Consider the following 21596-nt stretch of genomic DNA (forward strand, 5'->3'; position numbering starts at 1 on the left):
AATAAGACCTCATTCTACGCACATATCTGTCTATTTGCAGGGCCAAAAAAAAAATGTGCAATTTTTCTATCGCAATGCATGGGAGGAAGGGAAGTCTACAGATTGTCAATACCCAGCTTAATTGAACTTAAATCACCGTGGGGAGCTGCTTATAGTCCTTTGAAAAGTGTGCCAATTCACTTATGCCCCTATTGTAATAAAGCAAGTCTATATTAAGGTCCCTGGGGTCACTTTTGGTACAGTTATCTATGTTGACAAAGTGAATTTTCTGTGCCAAGGGTAAAGACAGTTTAAATAATCCTCAAACCACTGCCTGTACCACTCATTTGCCATCTACCCATGTACAGCCTAGTGACATCTCTTGTCGTTTTGCATTGATAGTTATTTAATTTTTCATATGTTTGTACCTTATCTCTCCATTTAAATCACAGGCAATGACTGCTGAGTAAATACCAGCTTGGCAAGGGCTTCTCTGGTTAATGGAGGCAGATGAGAGAGAGAAAAGCGAGGGCGGGGGACCAGCCGCAGGCTGGCGGACACCACCAGCTCGGATCCCTGAACAGCGCAGAGAACTTCCCCTCCCCAAGCCTCAGTCTTCTCATCTGTGAATTGGATACAACCGACTGCGCAGTGATGACGGCAGAGCAGGATCAAACCGCACGGGGCGGGGCGGGAGGGGGGATGCTGAGCCCAGAACCTGGTACCACACAGGAAATCAGAGGCCAGGGCCATCGCCTCCCCATGAAGCCGCTCGGGGAGCACTGGAAAGGGCAACTTCATTATCAGACACAGCTCTGGGAACCTGTCTGTAAAGCGACAGAGGCCTGGGAAAGCTGTTTTACGCTTGGGGGTGGGGGCCGGGGGGGTGGTGAGGGTGACCAGACTCCATGCACATTAGATCATACTTGATTGCTACTCGCTGGCTTACTCAAGGAAGATGTATTAAATGTCTGGAGTGTGCACAACATTATGTTAGGGACTGGGAAGGTAGGGTGAGGGTGATGAGGTTAAGTGACACTCTGGACACCAGCTCAAGGCCTTCACAGGCAGTTCTGGGAGAGAAGTTCACATGGAAGCCGAGAGTCTGGCAGTGTGGGGCAGGAGGGGCAGATGTGGACAAGCCAGGTGTGCCTGGCTTCTGGGCAAGGGAGAGTAGAAAGAAGCCTCCACATCAAAATCACCTGATGGAAAATGGGCTGTGTAGCTGGTGAGTAGGCTCTGGTTGCTATTAGAGGTATTTATGAAATCCTTAGGAGTTCTTTTGTTTTGGTACATTCTGAGGAAAAAGCTGGCACGCACACAGATCTAAATCCAGTTCCTACATATGGTACTTACTAACTGAGTGATGCTGGACATGTTCCTCAATGTATCTGAGCCTCTGTTTTTGTTTTTTTTTTTTTTCTTATGATAGTCACAGAGAGAGAGAGAGAGAGAGGAGAGAGAGAGAGAGAGAGAGAGAGGCAGACGGAGAAGCAGGCTCCATGCACCAGGAGCCCGACGTGCGATTCGATCCCGGGTCTCCAGGATCGCGCCCCGGGCCAAAGGCAGGCGCCAAACCGCTGCACCACCCAGGGATCCCGCCTCTGTTTTCTAAAATACAAGTTAAAAGTGATCTCTACCTCATACTTCATCATGTGGATTCAATGAAATAAACATTAAGACGATATAGCCCAGTATCTGGAACATAAGTAGACAACAAGTAGTATTTTCCATTCCTTTGGTTAAGAAGAGCTAAAGTAGCCAAGATTGAATTTAGGAGTCTGGAAAGGAGAGATTTGACTTCTTACCATAGTCCTGAGGAGGGATATCCAAGGGCAGCATTTACATCTCCTTTTACAAGCTAACAAAGGAAGACAAGGCACAGATTGTCTAATACTCAGTTTCAAGGATCTTATACTCTGATCCTAGAGGTGACTGACAAAAAAGAAAATTAAAGAGGAGCCTGGAATGATTCATCTTTCTTTCAGCAAACATCTCTGCTCTGGAGCTCATCACAGTATTAATGATATTCCCAAAGTGCCAGTGTCTTCTCCAGTGGGAAGCCTCTTCTAACTCCACCAGCATCCCATTCTGGTCTTGCTCAAGAACCATTATAAAAACTTGTTTACTCAAATCCCTGCTAAACTGTAAGCTCTACAAGGCAAAAGACGATCTGGTACGTCTTTGTATACCAAACACCATGGCATTTACTTACCATGTGACTAAACATCCAGCAGATTGCCAGGATTTCACTGACTTCAGTGATATTTCCTGAAATCAGCAAAAAGTGATATAGGATGGGAAAGTATGTTCAGATATGTACTTGAAATTCTGCTCTGCAGCCCAGAATATCTATTGCAAGAGCAGCATATTGAAGAAAAAGTTCAGGGACGCCTGGTTGGCTCAGTCATTGAGTGTCCAACTCTTGGTTTTGGCTGGGGTCATGAGATCAAACCCTGACTAGTCTCAGTGCTCAATGGGGAGTCTAGCTGGAATTCTCTCTCTCTCTCTCTCTCTCTCTCATAAATGAATAAATATAAAGGGAAAAAAATCAAATATCCACCAAGGGGTTTCTGAATTAATAAAGCATAGTCAATTGGCACAGTGAAATTCTGTGCACTCATAATAAAGAAATAGTCTGTCTAGCTATACACCTTTGATAGAATACATTCTAAGAACTAAAATTAAAATTCAGCAAGTGTTATGCTTCACTTTGTTGTTGGTGGTTATATTGCTGATATGCCTCTGAAGCTATTTTGTATATTTTGTCAGGTAGAACAAATGAATAAATATATTGGTATTGTTGAGACAGGTTTTACTGAGGGAGAAGAGAGAGATGGAAAAGAGAATGATGAGGAAAAATCTAACAGTGCTCCATTTGCATTACAGATAACCATAAGAAATGATAATTTAAGTATACGTAAATATGCACCCATGCACGCGCGCACACACACACACACTCTTCCAAGTTCTGTCCACTGAAATGGACTAGATGTAATAAGCAAACCTAACACCTAGATTCTAATTTCCAAATACCACTTGCTATGAAAATGTGTCTTTCGCTTCTTTGGGGAAACCCCTGAGTCTTAGTCTAAGCAAGGCAAGTCCAAGGTAACATCTGGTAGAAAACAAGGAAGTACTCCAAGATTAATGGAGGCAGGTAAGAAAGACACAGGAACAGAATTAGTGGGATCATAACTAGCTGTATTTGGGGCAATTTGAACATCAAAATATATAACAATAATAGTGACATTTCCAAATGAGTCTAGAGCAACACAAGAGAGGTAGAGGCAAGGCAAGGGATAAAAAAGCTTTTATGGAAAAAAAAAAAGACTCTTCTGTAGAGAAGAATGCAGAATGACAGCTGAAAATGCAGAAGGAATTATAGGATTAGTAAAACAGCATTTTACAAATTCCAGTGTAATAGCATATGGGTCAGGGTCATTCCTGGACTGGGAGGAAATGTTTGGGAACTGGATAGTCACACAGAGTCTAAATATAACCCCACAGACGATTCACAGATTATAAACATCTTTATAACATAGAGATGCAGAAGTGCTTTAGCCAGTGATGGGGCTGAAGCTGCCCAATAAAACCATGTGCCCCCTGGTGGCATGCTCTGGAGAGACAGACATCACCCATGAGGTTTTCTTGCCGAAGTATTCCAACAATAAAGAAATTATCAGAAAACATTCCAAAAAACATGGAACATTTTGCTTAATAACTGGCTGATATCCTCCAAAAAAGTTACTGAGATGAAAACCATACAAAAGAGATGGGTTGGGGAAGGGTATGACAATCAAACCCAACATGTGGACACTCCTTGAATCCTTAATATACATACAAAAACAAATGCTGCCAAAAAAGACATTGTAGGAACAAGATAGACTATATATATTGGATAGTTTTGATTGAATTAATGGTTATGTTCTTATGTGTGGTTTTGGTACTATGGTTATGTAGGGTGATATTTTTGTTCTTAAAGATATGAGCAGAAGTGTTTAGGTTTAAATTTATCAGTATGTCTACAACTTACTTTCAAAATCCTCAGGAAAAAAAAAATAAATATTTTATACCAGAAGTAAGGGAAGTGGGAGAGGGGACAAAAGAGGGAGAGGGAAACGAGGATGGCACAAATGTGCAAATACAGCAAAAGTTTGACATTTGAAGACGCTAGGGGAAAGATGCATGAGTGCTCATGTTGGTGTCCTTTCAACTTTTCTGTAAGTTTGAACATTTTAGAATAAAAACTTGAGGGAGAAAAAGATAATGCTTTGCACAGTACTTCACCTGTAGTAAGTGCTCAAAGCTATCCTACTATGTTCTGATAAACTCATGTGCATTTGCCCTATTACCACCGCACACATAACTAGGACTAATTGGCCTAATAATTATCAAATAGAAAAAAAAATTAGTTCCATATTCAATCATTCACACATGATAGCATATCCATTTTCAAGTGCATATTTATTAATAATGTGGAATTAATTCTCAGGAGTGCATTCAGTATATCAGGTGTTGTGCGTTCATAAAAATTATTAACTATTTGCATTATTGCATCCTCAAACCAGAGTCAAGGTTTCTGGGGCTAGGGTGGTAAAAATAAGTAATAATAACTATCATGCATTAAGTATATAATGCCAGGCATTTTTCATTATGGATTACTTCAATTATCTCATATAAGCCCCATAACCACCTTAAAAATAGGTTCTATTTTTAATTATAGAAGTGGAATCCAAGTAACAGGGAAGTTGAGTAGCTCAATTACATCACCTAATTTGAGAAAATTAAGAAGTACTAGTGCTTGGATTCAAACCAAGCCCAAGTTTTTTTTTTTAGATTTTATTTATTTATTCACAAGAGACACAGAGAGAGAGAGGCAGAGACACAGGCAGAGGGAGAAGCAGGCCCCATGCAGGGAGCCCGACGTGGGACTCGATCCCAGGACTCCAGGATCACGCCCTGGGCCAAAGGCAGGCTCTAAACCACTGAGCCACCCAGGGATGCCCCAAGCCCAAGTTTTTAATGACAATGCTAGATTTGGTACATGTTTGTCTGTTGTGTGATTTGAAGGAGGAACCATGAGACTGTGACAGGCAAAGAAATTTCATAATAGAGAGAGATGAGAGCTAGGTCTAAAGAAGTTGGTGAAGGAATGAGATTCTGGAAGAACAGAACTAGGAACAGGGCATTGAGGGCTGGACAGAATGGTGGCAGAGGTGGCACTGTTACATCCGTGTGGCAATTGTCTCAATGGACAGGCTAACCAGTCAATGTCTCTCACCAATTTCTCCTTGCAAATATGTTTAACATATTCAAACCCTTGCATCCTGCAAGCACAAGGCTGATGGGTGCTCTCTTGACTTGAATAATAGGAAAATTGCTCCTAGAGAATTTCTCCTCTGCTTCCCCTACTTTGCAGAGAGAGGATGGAATCACTAGCTGCTGGCACGTCTTTCTTTTATTCTTCGAAATGTCTAGACTGACTTCAATTCATCATCCGTCTCTGGAATCCTGGGCCCAGAGGAAAAGTGAACAAGAGCAAGTGAGCCTTCTGGGAGGTGCTTTTGACTCCCACCTGTTATTTCACTCTTCCAGACAACGAAAGCGTTCACACCAATCGTAGCAGTTTCAAAATACATGGGTGAGCCAGGAGCCCTCAAAGAAGATCAAGGCCCCTTAGGCACCTGCTCATTGCATCTCCACATCTGCGACTCTACTGAGCTCAACAGGATTTATTTATTCCTCTTTTTCCCTCTCTGCCCAGCCCTGGGATAACTATCTTTCAAGGTCAAGATCAAGATGTAAGCCCTAGGTCTCCCACAAAGCCTTTCTTGATTGCTCCTATCTCTGAATTCCTTCAACATCTAGATCTTCCTATGATAATGGTACTTGTTGATGATGGCTTCTATTTCAGAAGCTCTTAGAGAATGCCACTTATTGGATTGAGTGCATTAAGCACATCACTCACTTAATTTTATTTAATCTACACATCAGCACATTGAGGTAAGTGTAACTGATCATCCCTATTATACAGATGAGGCAATTGAGTCTCTTAGAAGTTAATGTTCCTGGGATTCCATGGCTGTCAAATCTACAAGATAATTGCATGACTTAAATAGAATGACCTAGATAAAAGTGCTTTAAGAACTAGAAGTTAAATATGAGATTCTTGGGCATAGAGGCTAGTGGTTCACAATAGCTTATAGAGCACAGTATCAAAAAACACATTGATTGGACTGTGCCCTGATCCCCACAGCACTGAAAGGAAGGGATCGCCAGATATTTGTAATACAAATGTGCCGCAAAAGATCTACTAGGAAGGTGCCAGAATAGGTCCTGTGTTCAGGTGTTAAGAAGAACAGCTCTTTTAGTCACTGACCAGGCCCCTCTTAGAAGTGGGAGATGAATAAGGACCCGACTTGTTAATGGTTAAACACTGTGCTAATCACCTGATGGAGATATTTTTCCAAAGTTTGATATCTTTAGGTACTTATTAAAAATACTATTTCTGATCACTGTCCTAAACCTACTGAATAACCATTTCTGGGGATATCCTGCAAAATAGCATTTTAAACATTTATCCCAGGTCATCCTTTGGGGAAATAAAATTTAAGAATCTTTGCTTTATATAATTCTCATGCAATATTCAGAAAACTTTGAAAGGTCTCCATTTTATAGATGAGGAAACTGATAATAAGGGAGGTAAAGTGGATATTAGAGAGACCTCATTCCTTCAGGGTCATTTCCTTGAGAAGTTTTCCACTGTGTTATTGACCAATGAATGACAGCAGGACAAACCAGGGGGAGCCAGAGGAAGCGTCCGTTTGGACACATGGGTCTTCCTTTGCCTCAGGACCCCTGTGTCACCTGTCCTAGGGACCCAGAGATAGGAAGTGCACACCCAGTTCCAACCTATGGCTAACATGTCAACTTGTGAGACCCGGGACAAGTAATTCAGCCTCTCGATTTCAGTGTCCTACTCTACAAAATGGAAAGAATGATACCCTTGCCACATGATTGCCAGAAAAACGGAATGACATCATGAATATAAAGTACCTCGCATGGTGCCTCACACCAGTATCTACTGGCTCAGTTAAATGTTGGCTGTGTCTACTACAAAACTCTGCTCAGAGGACAGCTCTTCAGGGACTCTTCAGGGACACCTTCTCTGACCACCACCCCCAGTCTTCTTGATCCCTTGATTCAACCCTGCCTTCCCTGTACCATCATGTACCTTCTATTGACTTCTATTTTATTTTCTGCACCACGTATAAATAATCTGATTACAATATCTGTCTCTGTCTCCCAACTGTGAGTTCCTTAAGGACAAGGACAGACATTCATTTTGTAGCCTTGACACTTAACTCAGTCACTTCCCAAAAGTTTATGTGAATGGCTTAATTTCTCAATGACCACCTGAATAACTGAGTGAGTGCCTGACTCAAAGAATGAATGAATAATGTATAAGTAATTGCACACATGAAAAATAAATGCAGAAGTAAATACATGTGAGAATTAATGAGTAAATAAATGAGAGATGAATAAAGAAATTCAAGAAATCAGTAAATGTGTTAGTAAAGTATGTATGTGTGAATGAGTGAATAGGCAAATAGATGAATGAAGATCACATTGCAATCATCCTCCTATCTTCTGTCCTGAGCCTTCTGTTCTCATCCACGTGGTTGGAGTCAACTGGCCGTGCTAAACGGGTGTGTGAAAGGAATTTCTCTAAGTGCTTGTTAAAATTCTTGGCAATTCAAAGGTGACAATGCTTTAATTTCAGGGTAATGCTACAGCTTTATGACTTAGTAGTTTTATTTAATGGCCCAATTTAGCAGGAGATTATGCCGCCTGCCACTAGCCCGGAGAGAACACTTTAACACTCACACATTCGACACTAGCAGATCTGCTCCGTAGCTTCACCTAAGAGACCAGCCTTCTGGAAGCCCTATGAGGTCACCACACCTTGGCTGACAGCATATCAAACAGGGAGAGAGACACTTCAAAAAAGTTTCCTTCCTCTAAATTGTTGAATTTCCATCCTTCTTCAGCCTAAAACAGTCCTCTAGAAAACACTTAATTTACAGAAAGCAAATTGTCCCTCTGAAATATGAGCAACAATACAAGTATTATTCCAACTGATTAAACTGCTAGTGAGCCACGGCACATATGTCATCCATGAGTGAGTCTCAAGCGGGAAATGGTGCTTGTGCTACCTGGGGACAGGGACACAGCTTGCTGGCTCCTCCCCAGGACGAGCTGAGCCTGCTTCCCAGAGAGACAGTGGGAAGGGAAGGGGAAAGAAGAGAAGGAGAAAGACCTATCTTTCCTCTACTACCTGATCTGCGTCAGCCATTCTCTGACATTCTTTAAATGTTAGCTCATTTAATTGTGTATATACCAATCACAAAATCATGTACAGAGAGAGAAACCAAGATCCAAAGATTGAGGGCCTTGCCCATGGTCCCAAGACAATAATTATAATAGATATTAATTATAATAATTTGAAGGATGTAATAAGCACCAGGACTTGCTCTAAGACTTTTAATTAATGCGTATGAACTCACTTACCCTCACAACCATGCCCTTCAAAATTGTAAGCCATGAAGAAGGAGCTTGGGATTTGCACAGGTAGAAGGACATGGAGGCACAGTTAGACCTGGGTTTTCAAAAGATCCCTCCAGCTGTTGTACGAAATATGAATTAGAGTGGGGAAGGCTGAGAACTAGGGTTTGTTTCCTTTTTTTTTTTTACCACAAGTACAGGGGATTATAAACTCTGTGGAGGGATCCCTGGGTGGCGCAGCGGTTTGGCGCCTGCCTTTGGCCCAGGGCGCGATCCTGGAGACCCGGGATCGAATCCCACATCAGGCTCCCGGTGCATGGAGCCTGCTTCTCCCTCCGCCTGTGTCTCTGCCTCTCTCTCTGTGACTATCATAAATAAATAAAAATTTAAAAAAAATAAAATAAAATAAACTCTGTGGACTTAGGGGACCATATCTTAATCATTTCTATATTCTCAATGCCTTGTCAGTGCCTGGCCCAAGCAGACAAGCAATGGATACTGATTTAAAGGAAGAGAGGAAAGTGCTTCCTAGGCCTTTGAACACACCAGACAAAGGAACTGCTTTAAGTCTGGTGGCTATAATTGGAACCTTGTTTATATAACTTACTAGCCTCATTAACATATTCATGAAGTAAAAACAATTCCAGGTATTTCATAGTGATGCATCTTGAACTAACCCAGTACCCTGTAGATATCTGGCACAATTGTATGCAGGCTATAATCAAATGACACTTTTTTGGCAACCATACTTCTGCAATGATGGCTGTCTAACTTATAATGAAAGGCAAGCTTGAGAATTTGAGCCTCAATTGTTCTTACAGAAGACATTGTCAAGGAAGTTAACGTTTCCTTTTTGTGCCCTATACACGTACATGTGTGCGTAAAGTGCAATGTTGGGCTAGAAGCCAGCAGGGCAATGCCGATAGGAGGTGCTAGGACAGAACTTCATTACAGATGCACAAGATGGCAACAACTGAATTCTACTTCTTCTTGGTGTAAAATACAGCCTCTGAAAATTAACAACATACTAAGAAACTCAGAGAAAGATAAATGTGATATAATTTGGTTCCATGTAATGGTCATGGGTAACTCTTGTTTCTCTACACTGATAGACCCTTGTGCAGCCCATATACAAACTGTAAATTTGCAGACCTCGCTCTAACTTTTAAAGCAAGGCTGTTAGACCTGAGTGGACACGTTTCTTTCTTTCTTTCTGTCAATAGTCTGGATGATAATCTATTACCTGCAATCACACTGCACAATTATGTGCAGAAATATTAGAGAGACTTCAATTGCAGCTTCTGTACCTACTCCATTATGCATGCTTTGATGAGTTTTAATGAAAACAGAGCCTGCTGCCAAAGAAAGGAGAAACAGAGCATCATAATAACGAGTGATAAGATATGGAGACTTGTAAGGTGGTTTGCAAATGGATTATGAGCTGTTTGAGAATGAAAAACAAGTTTTGCTTTAGAGATTTGACTAAACAGTCCTTGTAAACTCCTTGCAATGCCTGATGATTGCCATATAGGCCTAGATACACGAAATTGGCATTGTATCCATCAAGGGAGAAAATAAGTGTGTTTTTGTTAGTGGTTCTGAACAAACAATTTTGCATATCAATATGCAATTGTACTGTATACAGAGGAGAAACAGTGCGTGTCTGGCAAACATCTTTTAACATGTTGACAAGGTGTCCTGTTAACATTAAAAATGGCAAAATGGAAACTGCATAGAATGAGTTTAAATGTCAAGTTCTAAGGAAAATCTTTTCAGAATGCCCCACCTCTCTAATTCTGCTTTATCAGTAGTAGAAACCCCCCCTCAGGAGTACTAGAAGCTCCCTCCAGGCTCCTAGAGCCTCAGAAACCTCATGGCATCTACAGAAGGATCCCAGACTTCATCACTGGCAAGAGGAGACAGGTATCTTTTACAGCTAGGATGATTATACAGATATTGTATATACTGTGACAGCAGTGAGAGAGAATGAGGGCATGATTAATCATTAAACCAGGATATTTGGTTAACCAGTTTCATGATCATGTGCTTCTTGGGCCTGGGAAGTTTGCATATGTGTTCTAATCTCCACATCAATCTTGAAGGCAGTCATTTTTAACATCTTCATTTCACTGATAAGTAATACAAGATCCAGAAATACTAAATGACTTGTCCAAGGGCACACACAGCTGGAATGTGGCAGCACTAGAATCTGAATTCCAGTGTGAATCCCAAACATGTGCTATTCCCATTGGTCATCCCTGTGTTTGAAGAAAAGAAGGGATTTGGGGAAGGCCATCACTGGGAGGTCTTGGAGGCAATGGGAACAATGAGCATTTGCACTCTTGGATTTGTAGAAGACGTTGCACATAGTAACGTTCAAACCCAGTTAAATCGGACACTGAGGCAGCATCCACAGTTCTAAAAACTGCTATTGATTTAATGGGACAGGACTTTAAGATAAATTAGTAAGAGTAGAAAAAAAAAGGGGGGGAAGGTAGAAATTAATATTTAATTTGGTTGAGATTTTTCAGAGTTTCATTCACACTGAACTCATTGGAATTTGCATAAAGTAGATTCAGGATTCATTACCTCCTGTCCCTCATTTTCCATCAAGGAGTTGGAAGATCCATGGGTACACACAAGTGGACACTAGCGGCTATAATGTAATGTGATGTCATGGTAGAAATAGAAATGAGAGGAGATCACAGAGTCGGAGCACCTAGACTATAGGCACTCCACGTCTATTAGACCCAGTTGTCCAGAAAAACAGAGCCAACCGGATGTGAGTATAAATATCTACCCATATCTATATATGTGTAAGTCTATCATATATCTATCAATCGATCTATCAATCAATTTTAAGAAATTGAGTCACAAGATCATGGAGACCCAGCAAAGAATTGCAGTTGGAGTCTGAAGGCTGTCTGCTGGCAGAATTTCTTTTTGCTTGGTAGAGGTCGGTCTCTGTTCTACCAAGGGCTTGAACTTATCGGAGGAGGCCCATTCACATTTTGGAGGGTAATCTGCTTTGCTCACAGTTCACGGATTTAAATGTTACTCTCATTTAAAAACACCCTCACAGAAATATTAATGTAATTTTGACCCAATATCTAGGCACCATGGTCCAGCCAAGTTGAAACATCAAATTGATCATTGCACTGGCTTTTTCACAACAGGTTTGCCGCCAGAACACAGGTGTCGTGAAAACCACCGCTAAACCTAAACCAAAATGGGAAAGGAAAATTCACATCAACGTCGTCGTCATTGGACACATAGATTCGGGCAAGTCTACCACCACTGGCCATCTGATCTACAAATGTGGTGGGATCGACAAAAGAACTATTGAAAATTTTGAGAAGGAGGCTGCTGAGGTGGGAAAAGGCTCCTTCAAGTATGCCTGGGTCTTGGATAAACTGAAAGCTGAACGTGAACGTGGTATCACCATTGATATCTCCCTGTGGAAATTGGAGACCAGCAGGTATTATGTGACCATCATTGATGCCCCAGGACACAGAGACTTTATCAGAAACATGATGACAGGCACGTCTCAGCCTGACTGTGCCATTCTGATTGTTGCCACTGGTGTTGGTGAATTTGAAGCAGGTGTCTCCAAGAATGGGCAGACCCGTGAGCATGCCCTTCTGGCTTACACACCGGGTATAAAACAACTAATTGTTGGCGTTAACAAATGGATTCCACTGAACCACCCTACAGCCAGATAAGATATGAGGAAATCGTTAAGGAAGTCAGCACCTACATTAAGAAAATTGGCTACAACCCTGACACAGTAGCATTTGTGCCAATTTCTGGTTGGAATGGTGACAACATGCTGGAGCCAAGTGCTAACCTGCCTTGGTTCAAGGGATGGAAAGTCACCCGATAAGATGGGAATGCCAGCGGAACCACACTGCTTGAAGCCCTGGATCGCATCCTGTCACCAACTCCTCCAACTGATAAGCCCTTGCGTCTGCCTCTCCAGGACGTCTACAAAATTGGTGGTATTGGTACTGTCCCAGTGGGTTGAGGGCAGACTGGTATTCTTGAGCCTGGCATGATGGTCACCTTTGCTCCAATCAATGTTACAACTTAAGTAAAGTCTGTTGAAATGCACCATGAAGCTTTGAGTGGGGCTGTTCCTGGGAACGATGTGGGCTTCAATGTCAAGAACGTATCTGTCAAAGATGTTCGTCGTGACAACACGGCTGGCGACAGCAAAAATGACCCGCCCATGGAAGCAGCTGGCTTCACGGCTCAGGTGATTATCCTGAACCATCCAGACCAAATCAGTGCTGGACATGCCCCTGTGCTGGATTGTCACACAGCTCACACTGCTTGCAAGTTTGCTGAGCTGAAGGAGAAGATAGATCGTCGTTCTGGAAAGAAGCTGGAAGATGGTCCCAAGTTCTTGAAATCTGGGGCTGCTGCCATTGTTGATATGGTTCCTGGCAAACCTATGTGTGTTGAGAGCTTCTCTGACTATCCTCCCCTGGGCCATTTTGCTGTTCATGACATGAGACAGAGGGTTGCTGTGGGTGTCATCAAAGCAGTGGACAAGAAGGCAGCGGGAGCTGGCAAAGTCACCAAGTCTGCCCAGAAAGCTCAGAAGGCTAAATGAGCTTTATCTCCAATACCTGCCACCCCAGTCTTTTTTTTTTAATTCTTTTTTTTAATTTTTATTTATTTATGATAGTCACACAGAGAGAGAGAGGCAGAGACACAGGCAGAGGGAGAAGCAGGCTCCATGCACCGGGAGCCCGACGTGGGACTTAATCCCGGGTCTCCAGGATCGCACCCTGGGCCAAAGGAGGCGCCAAACCTCTGCGCCACCCAGGGATCCCCCACCCCAGTCTTAATCAGGGGTGAAAGAACGGTCTCAGAACTGTTTGTGTCAATTGACCATTTAAGCTTAATAGTAAAAGACTGGTTAATGATAACAATGCATCGTAAAACCTTCAGAAGGAAAGGAGAATGTGTTGTGGCCATTTGTTTTGTGTGTGTGAGCGTGTGTGGCAGTTTTAAGTTATTAGTTTTTAAAATCAGTACTTTTTAATGGAAACAACTTGACCAAAAATCTGTCATAGAATTTTGAGACCCATTAAAACAAAAGTTTAATGAGAAAAAAAAAATTATTGTACTGAGGGAAGCAGGAAACACCCAAGAAGTCTCATTCTCCTATCTTTCAACCCCAGCTTCCTGCACAGATTCCTCAGATGTTCACTAATTTCAACTACATTCTGTGCCCTGGTCTTTCTCCATCCCCATCTTCTCCTTTGTATTGATCCCAGTGCCCAGAACTCCCTCACTTCCTGATGGCATCCAACCTACTCCACAGGCCCACCTTATATGAATTTTCTCCCAGCAACCTAACTCTGAGTCCAGCTGGACCCCTTGTTGTCTTAAAGATTTTTTTTTATTTATTTATTCATGATAGTCACAGAGAGAGAGAGAGAGAGAGAGAGAGAGAGGCAGAGACACAGGCAGAGGGAGAAGCAGGGAGCCCGACATGGGATTCGATCCCGGGTCTCCAGGACCGCGCCCTGGGCCAAAGGCAGGCGCTAAACCGCTGCACCACCCAGGGATCCCCCCTTGTTGTCTTAAATGCACTCCTCCCTACTTGCCCAACTGGATTGACACAGCCAAGGATGACCACAAACTTCACATCATTGGCTTAATTATCCACATGAAGGCCAGGAGTTTTTACCACCAGGTAGTGGTAAAAGGGGCCCGGTGCCCCTTTTAACAAAACATTACATTTCCGTATGCCATAGTTTCTCTTAATGGTCTATGTGTCCCTCAGTTAATCACCAACTGAGTGACTTACCAACTTTTAGTTCATTAGCTCTCTTGGTCTCTTGTTCAGTGCATGTTTCTTGCATTTATCTTTTTTTAAGATTGTATTTATTTATTTAAGGTGGCGGGGGGGGGGTGGGCAGAGGCAAAAGGAAAGAGAATCTCAAGCTGTGCTGAGCACAAAGCCTGACCTGGGGTTCAATCCCACCACTCTGAGATCATGACCTGAGCCGAAATCAAGAGTTGATGTCCATATGATTGAGCCACTCAGGCACCCCTCTTGCATTCACCTTAATCTCACTCCCATTTAACGTGCAACGGGAGGTCCTTTCTGCTTCAAGTTGAAATCTGTTAAACAAATCCATGCTTCCTATATTTGCATGCTTTGTGGATTTTGCTGATAGCTCCTACCTCACCACCATCCTTGATCCTCAATGCATTCTAATCATTTGCTTCCCCAGACTTCCTTGCACAGTTCTTTAAACAGGCTAACCTCGATATTTTCCATTTGCCCCCTAGCAATGCACTCTCCATCTGTCTGCTGCCTTCTCTGAGCCCAGAAAGGCTGATGAAAAACACTGCATCAACAATCGCTCTTGCCTTCTGAATTCTAGCTGGGTTCTCTCAGCGGAGACACAGGGAAGAGACTGGACAGTACAAGAATAGATAGAGCATTCTCCAAGCTCCTGGTTGGCTATTCCCTCACAGGAGTTTACAGTTCTCTCAAGAACCCCTTCTCTGCACGCTGCCTTCCTTCCCACTCTGGCAACACCCCCTTCCCTTCACCTCCATGGGCCTGATGGTGGGAACAGCCCCTCTGCTACTAGCTCTGCTGAGTGTTCCCCTTCCAGTAATTTCCTTTTGTAGCTCACACCTTTGTAAACAGTCACGTCCATGCATTACATGAGAACGGCCTCTTCTGGCTAGTGCTCAGAGAATGGTTCACCTTTCATTCAGGGACAGTTAACCAGTCTGTGTACTCAGTAGCTGCCTATGACAAAATATTCCTCCTCTTCCCTGAAACTGACTTAGTAGATTTCCTTGCTGGGAAACTATGTTCAGATTATGGACCTTCAACAGCTTTTGCTTGCCCCTACTCCAATAAATGTGATCCTTTCCTATTCTTTCAGCCTGATGACTTCCTTAGTGTTCTAAACTGGCAGCTCATCTTGGTGAGTTTGGTGGGCCCCACAAATATGCAGGCTCAGGGGACGCTTGAACTTTGTTCCTGACATTCATTTACTCTTCCTGGAAATGCCCTCTTTTGCCTCTTCTTTTTTTTTTTTTTTTTTTTTTTAGATTTTATTTATTTATTCATGAGAGACACAGAGAGAAAGGCAGAGGGCAGAGACCTAGGCAGAGGGAGAAGCAGGTTCCCTGTGGGGAGTCTAATGCAGGACTCAATCCCAGGACCCCAGGATCACACCCTGAGCCAAAGGAAGATGCTCAACCACTGAGCCACCCAGATGTCCCTCTCCTTTTCCCCTTCTTCTGTCCAGTTCCTACTCCCCATCCAGGTTCTAGAGACATGTTGCCTGCCTGCCCAAAAGCCCTTGGACTCTATAGGAGACTGGGTTAGGTGTCCCTCCAGTGGGATCCCAGAACACTATACATACCCTGTCATGATCCTTATATCATAATTGCTTCTGTGTCTTTTCTATGATTAAGGAGACTGCAAAGGAGACTGAAATGATACCATTATAGGTTGAATTCTGTGCAAAACAATACGTGGAAGTACTAACCCTTGACATCTGTGTGTGTGACCTTAGTTGAAAATAGGTTCTTTGCAATGTAATCAACCTAGGATGTGATACTCCATTAGAGTAGATCCAATATGACTAATATCTGTATAAGAAGAGAAGAAACAGACACATGAGAGGAGAAAATTACATGTGACTCTGACGTGGAAGCAGGGTGACAATATGGGGAAGCAGTCACCAAAATGTTGCTGTTAAGGCCTAGGAATGCCCAGAGGTAGGCAATCCAGCAGAAGGCAGAAGAGGCAAGGAAGGATTCTCCCCTACAGGTTTCAGAGGTAGTGTGCCCCTAAAGAACCTTGATTTTGGACCTGCAGCCTCCAGAACTGTGACACATACATTTCTGGATATTTTTAAGCCACTCAATTTGTTACAGCAGCCTAGAGAAACTTATACAGGCACTATTTTGTATACCCTCAGCAGTATGCACAGTGCCTGAAATGCGCAAACTTATACTGAGCTGAACTGAATTGTAAATCATATATAGAGACTTTAGAAGTAGGCCAAATGTTTATTCCTACTGAAACTTTTTATCTTCTTTACCATAATTTCACTCAACACTCCATCCAAACGGTAGGCCTTCCCTCTCTCCTATCCACTAGGGCCACGGTGAACCAACTTAAAAGACAGCGGGGGATATGGCAGGCACACTGTCAAAATGTGTAGAGGTTTAGATTCAGTCCACTTTATAAATAAGCCTAATCACCCCCTTTGGTTAGTCCCACAAATTGGCATACTATCTCCATGCAGAGATCATGCTGCCTTCCAGTGAGTGGGACCTTTGCTTTGTGAGCTTTTGAGGAGCTCTTCTCCCCAAGACCACCCTGTGCTAGGTGACATGCACAGACATAAATCTCCTGGGTGGGGTAAGGTGCCACCTCGCCTATAGGAATAGGAAGCCAATGTTCCCCCAGGGCACATTGTGAAGAGAGATGCAGCTGAGATTGAATTTCCTGTTTTCCAAACTAAAACCGGTCCTTCACCCTCCTGACATCTATTTGCAAGTATCTGTAGACTTCTTAGGAGAAACATCTCCTTTTCTGTCAAGCCTCAAATGATCTCTCAGGGAATTCTAAATGAGGTAGGCCTGTGAGACCACCTGGCCCCAGATCCTTATTTTAGGATTCCCAGATCTTATTTATGTGTAACTAGGCCAGGGGCACTCAGCTGACTGGCGCAAGGTGCAGAGAGAGAATCCAGGTCCCCCGCCTTCTGGTGTCATTTATACTCTGTGCGATACCCCAATAACGCTGCTGGAAAGTGCAGAGAACAGCGAGTTTTGTGTTTTCAGAGAGTGGAGTTAGGCACAGAGTCTCCCTCCCACCCCACCCCACACTGTTCTGTGTCCTCTCTTCTCTTTGTCCATTCCTTCTGTCCCTCCTCCTCTCTCTTCCCTCAGCCACTTTGTCACACCTCTATTGGCGTCACAAGTCACTCATACCTAACATTTAACACTCAGAAAGATATGTATCTGATTATCATTATATATTTATGTATTAAAATGTGTGTCGGTTAAATATGAGAATTAGAGAATTTAGCCTGCACCAAGGTTTGCTTTTATTTCTAAGGTTCTTTTAGAAAACAAAAATGAAAGCAAAACTTTTTTGCAACTCCATGTAACCAGAAAAGCATAGTTAAAGAAATGCCCACTAATGCCTAATCAAGCGTATGAACTCCAGGACACAACCCTGAGGTCCTGATTCCTTTAGTATCACATCAGCAAAACAGCAACCTTTAAAGTACAAGTAAGAATTCCTCTTTAGCCACTCCTGGACAAAATAGCATACATCCATCCCAAGAGAAACCTTTACAAGGAATCAGGGAGCACCATGTTAATAAGACCTATGAATGGATTATACTCCCCATGACATACTATTTTGAAGAGTTTAAAAAAATTTCAGCTATATTTAATGCACATATTTTAGTCCCAAAATATATTTTCATGATATAAAGGAAAGTCTATGCTTGTTCTATCAAATTCATGATTTTAAAATATATTTAAAAATATATACATTCATAGAAGAAACACACACAAATATTCACAGAAAAAAAAAAAAATCCCAAGGAAATCCTAACAAAATTACAGCAATCTGTCGATTGTGGTTTATAGGTAAGTTTAACAATTTCTTCAGACCTTGTTTTTTCCTTAAATTTTCTATAATTAATATTGACTTATTTTATAACAAAAATAAAATCACTGTATAAAGCAAAACATAAGCAATACAAAGTATCCAATTACTGTTTGAATGATATAAATTATTACTGCACCAGAAGGTGTTGTTTGCTTCCTGAGTCTTGACTATTAGTCCCAGTATTTATTACCTCGAGCAAGTCATGAAATTCTCATATTCTCTTTCCTTCTATGTAAGATAGAGATAAAAATATCTAACTCAGGTTTTTATCGTGAGGAGTGCAAGAGATGGTATTGGTAAACTCAGTTCAGCTCCCAAAGTGGGCAGGAGCTGAGCAATCACACCTAATCTCTCTTTAGCAGGCACTGGTGCCCTTGCTCTTATTCTGCAGACAAATCACTTTCTCCATTTTTTGGTAACTTGTAGGCCAGGGACTGTTTGCATCAGAATCATTTAGGTGACTTAGTAAAAGGGCATTTACTGAATTCGAATTTCTCAAGCCAGAAAGTCTGAATTTTTAACAAGAATCCTGGAGTTCCGTTTGTTAATTACATTTTGAAAATACTCAAGATCCACAGAGAAAACTAGTTCCTCACCTACGGCTTAACACTATAGGTTACCGTAACAAAGAAAAGCAAACAGTGTCACAAATTCTAATTATGTTATGGGACAGTTGAGAAGCAGCCAGCATATATGCAGTTTGGAGAGATGAAGTATTAAGGAAATGTGATGAAATGCATCTAATTCTGTGTGTAACTAGCATCTACTGCAGAAAAAGTGTGGCTGTTTGTATCCAGATGAACAAATTGCTAAGTGCCCATAATCACCATTTTTGCAATGGTTTGCTTGCATTTGTATCTGTGAAAGTGCATGGCATTTTTCCCAATATTACTGCTTCCTAAGTGAGAGTGTCCATGTCTTAGTTCTCTGCATGCCCTCAGTGCCCACTCCAGCCTGTGACTACAGGAAGAGCTCTTTGAATGTGTGTGCCTTGTTGCAGGAAGGCCTGAGGCCTGAGGACTCAGTGAGCCTTAATATCCCCTACTTTCCTACTTTATTACACGATTCTGCTGTCCTTTCCAAAGGTAAGTGCCTGAGACAAACACACAAAAATGTGTATATGCCAATTAAGGACACTCACAATGGAGAGTGCACCTGCACTGCTGTATTTTCAAGAACTATTGCATCAGGTTTTGGCTTCATGGAATTATTGTTCAGAATAACTTAGTGATCATATATTGTTTCTAAATCCATGCAACAATCGATTCTCACTATATCTTTCTGCACTTTAGAAAGAAAGGAGTGGCCAGGAAAATGCAAATAGCTCACTTTTTTTTTTTCTTTTCTTTTCTTTTCTTTTTTTTTTTTTTTTGTAATTAGGCCTCTACTGGATGACTAGCCTGGCTACTTTCTCCAATACTCATGATTGTGTCTAATCCTCAGCTCTGGGAAGAAGGAACTACTTTTCCCATTTCCCAGTAGTTGATGATCAACTGAAGCCCAGAGAGCATAAAGGATTCACACTATCCCCGAGGCCAGACATGAATCACACTTTCTCACTTCCTGACTCAAAGTTCCCTTATCGATTTTGAGTTTTGTTTTTTGTTTGTTTAGTTGTTTTTCTTTTCTTTCTACTTTTGAGTTTTAAGAGAGAAAATGTCCTTGGCAAGCTCTACAGAAAATGCGTCATAGTAAATTCGTGGTTCTGCAGAATGTGATCAAGACCTTTAAGTCTTCCTCTCTCATGAGGATAATTCAGCTCCTAATTTCTATTATTTACTTAAATACACCCTCCCTGAAGTTGGTTCTTTACATTTTTATTTACACACGTCCCCTTCCAGTGGCCCTCCCTCTGCTGTGTACCATCACAGAGCTAGGTTAAGCATGAGTGGAGATTCTGATCCTTACCTGTGATGTTGCAGTACACTTGGAGGGGTCCCAATGGCCCGCTGCCATCAGAATCGATGTAGAAGAAGCCAGCTGTGTTCCCTTGATGCCTGTATACCTCGCAGGATTGCTCATACAGAGCTGAAAAGACACAAAGACAGCAGAGATGAAGCTTTGGGAGGCTCTGTGTATCATTTTGGAGGGATCAGTAATTCCTACTAATATTTACTTTCATTGTTGATTCCTTCCCCTTAAACAGCCTTGATTTCCCACTCCCCCCACTCAATTCTTAGCAACCCACTGTCCCAATACTTAATGGAATTGCCTCTCCATTCTTCCTAGCATCCATTCTTCTGAACAGCTCAGAGGTTCCTCCTCCAAAAAGTCTCCCCTTCCTTCGACTGTGGTCCTTTTCTGCACTCATGTAGGAGCCTGTACTGAGGGAGGATAATCATACACTGTTCTGTCTCCCCAGGGATCCCAGAAGCTGCAAGAGCTGTGTCCCTGTACTGTATGATGCTGTGTCCCAGCACCTGGCACAGGGCCACATTCACAGGAGTTCAAAAGTGTTTGATTAGTGAATGAAAAACTGAATGAATATATATGGTCATGACTTTTTAATTAATAAAATAAAATGACATTATCTTATTTCTGCACATCCAGAACTCAGTATAGTCCCTAAAACATAGAGCAGGTGCCACATCAAGTAGAGTCCATTTTGACTTGACAGCTTGAGTTCCTAATATGTGTCAACAGCGGGGTTGCCACCTGACAACAGACCATGAATGAGGCAATCAGTCTGTGCCGTAGAAAACTCACAGCCTGACTGTAGCCACACAGTTGTTTATGTGCACAGAGAGAGGCAGACACGGGTGCCTTGAGATAGGGTACTTTGACCAATATATAGATATGAGAAATTTATAAATCTCATTACAGTAACATGAATGAATTTGGTGGTGTGTAAAGGAGGCATCTGCTGTCTCATGCATGAGAATGTAGAATGTCATCTGATGTTTTAGACAAAATGGTATAGCTCAGAGCAGCAAGTACATATCCAATTATGTCATCCCCCCATGCTTAAAACAGTTCAGTGGCTCCCAACAGCTTTAAAGATATAGCACCAACTCTTCACCTTAGCCAACATGCCCCTGTGACTAATGCCCCATCCCAGAAATATGAAGCTGTACTTTGTCATGATCAAGTGTGAGGGGTGCCTCAGATAATTCATTACCAATAAAGTTCTAAAGCTTGAGAGGGTTTGACTTTTTATAAATTAGAGTGAATTCAAGGTTATCCTTGTACTCCTATAATTCTTTCTTGCAGTCATGCACACTTTCGGAACCAGAGGTAAATGGGTGAGTCATAGTTTTCATCCTATATATTGAGTATAACATATAGTTTACTTCTGTTTGCCCAAATCTAACATACCTGGCTGTGTGCCACACATATGAAAGTCAGCTCGTATGTGTTGTTATCCCTCCCA

General features: G+C 42.1%; 1 protein-coding gene across 3 annotated transcripts in view; it reads right to left on the minus strand.

Moving 5' to 3' along the window:
- The window catches only part of CNTNAP5 (contactin associated protein family member 5), a 792545-nt gene that overhangs the window by 253990 nt on the left and 516959 nt on the right, over window positions 1-21596 (minus strand). For all 3 annotated transcript variants that reach the window (XM_041739874.1, XM_041739876.1, XM_041739875.1), the window contains exon 12: window positions 20135-20254. In XM_041739874.1, coding sequence (XP_041595808.1) covers window positions 20135-20254 — 120 coding nt within the window. The remainder of the gene's footprint in view (window positions 1-20134; window positions 20255-21596) is intronic.

Source organism: Vulpes lagopus, chromosome 24, assembly GCF_018345385.1.
Source record: "Vulpes lagopus strain Blue_001 chromosome 24, ASM1834538v1, whole genome shotgun sequence".
Classification (NCBI taxonomy): domain Eukaryota; kingdom Metazoa; phylum Chordata; class Mammalia; order Carnivora; family Canidae; genus Vulpes; species Vulpes lagopus.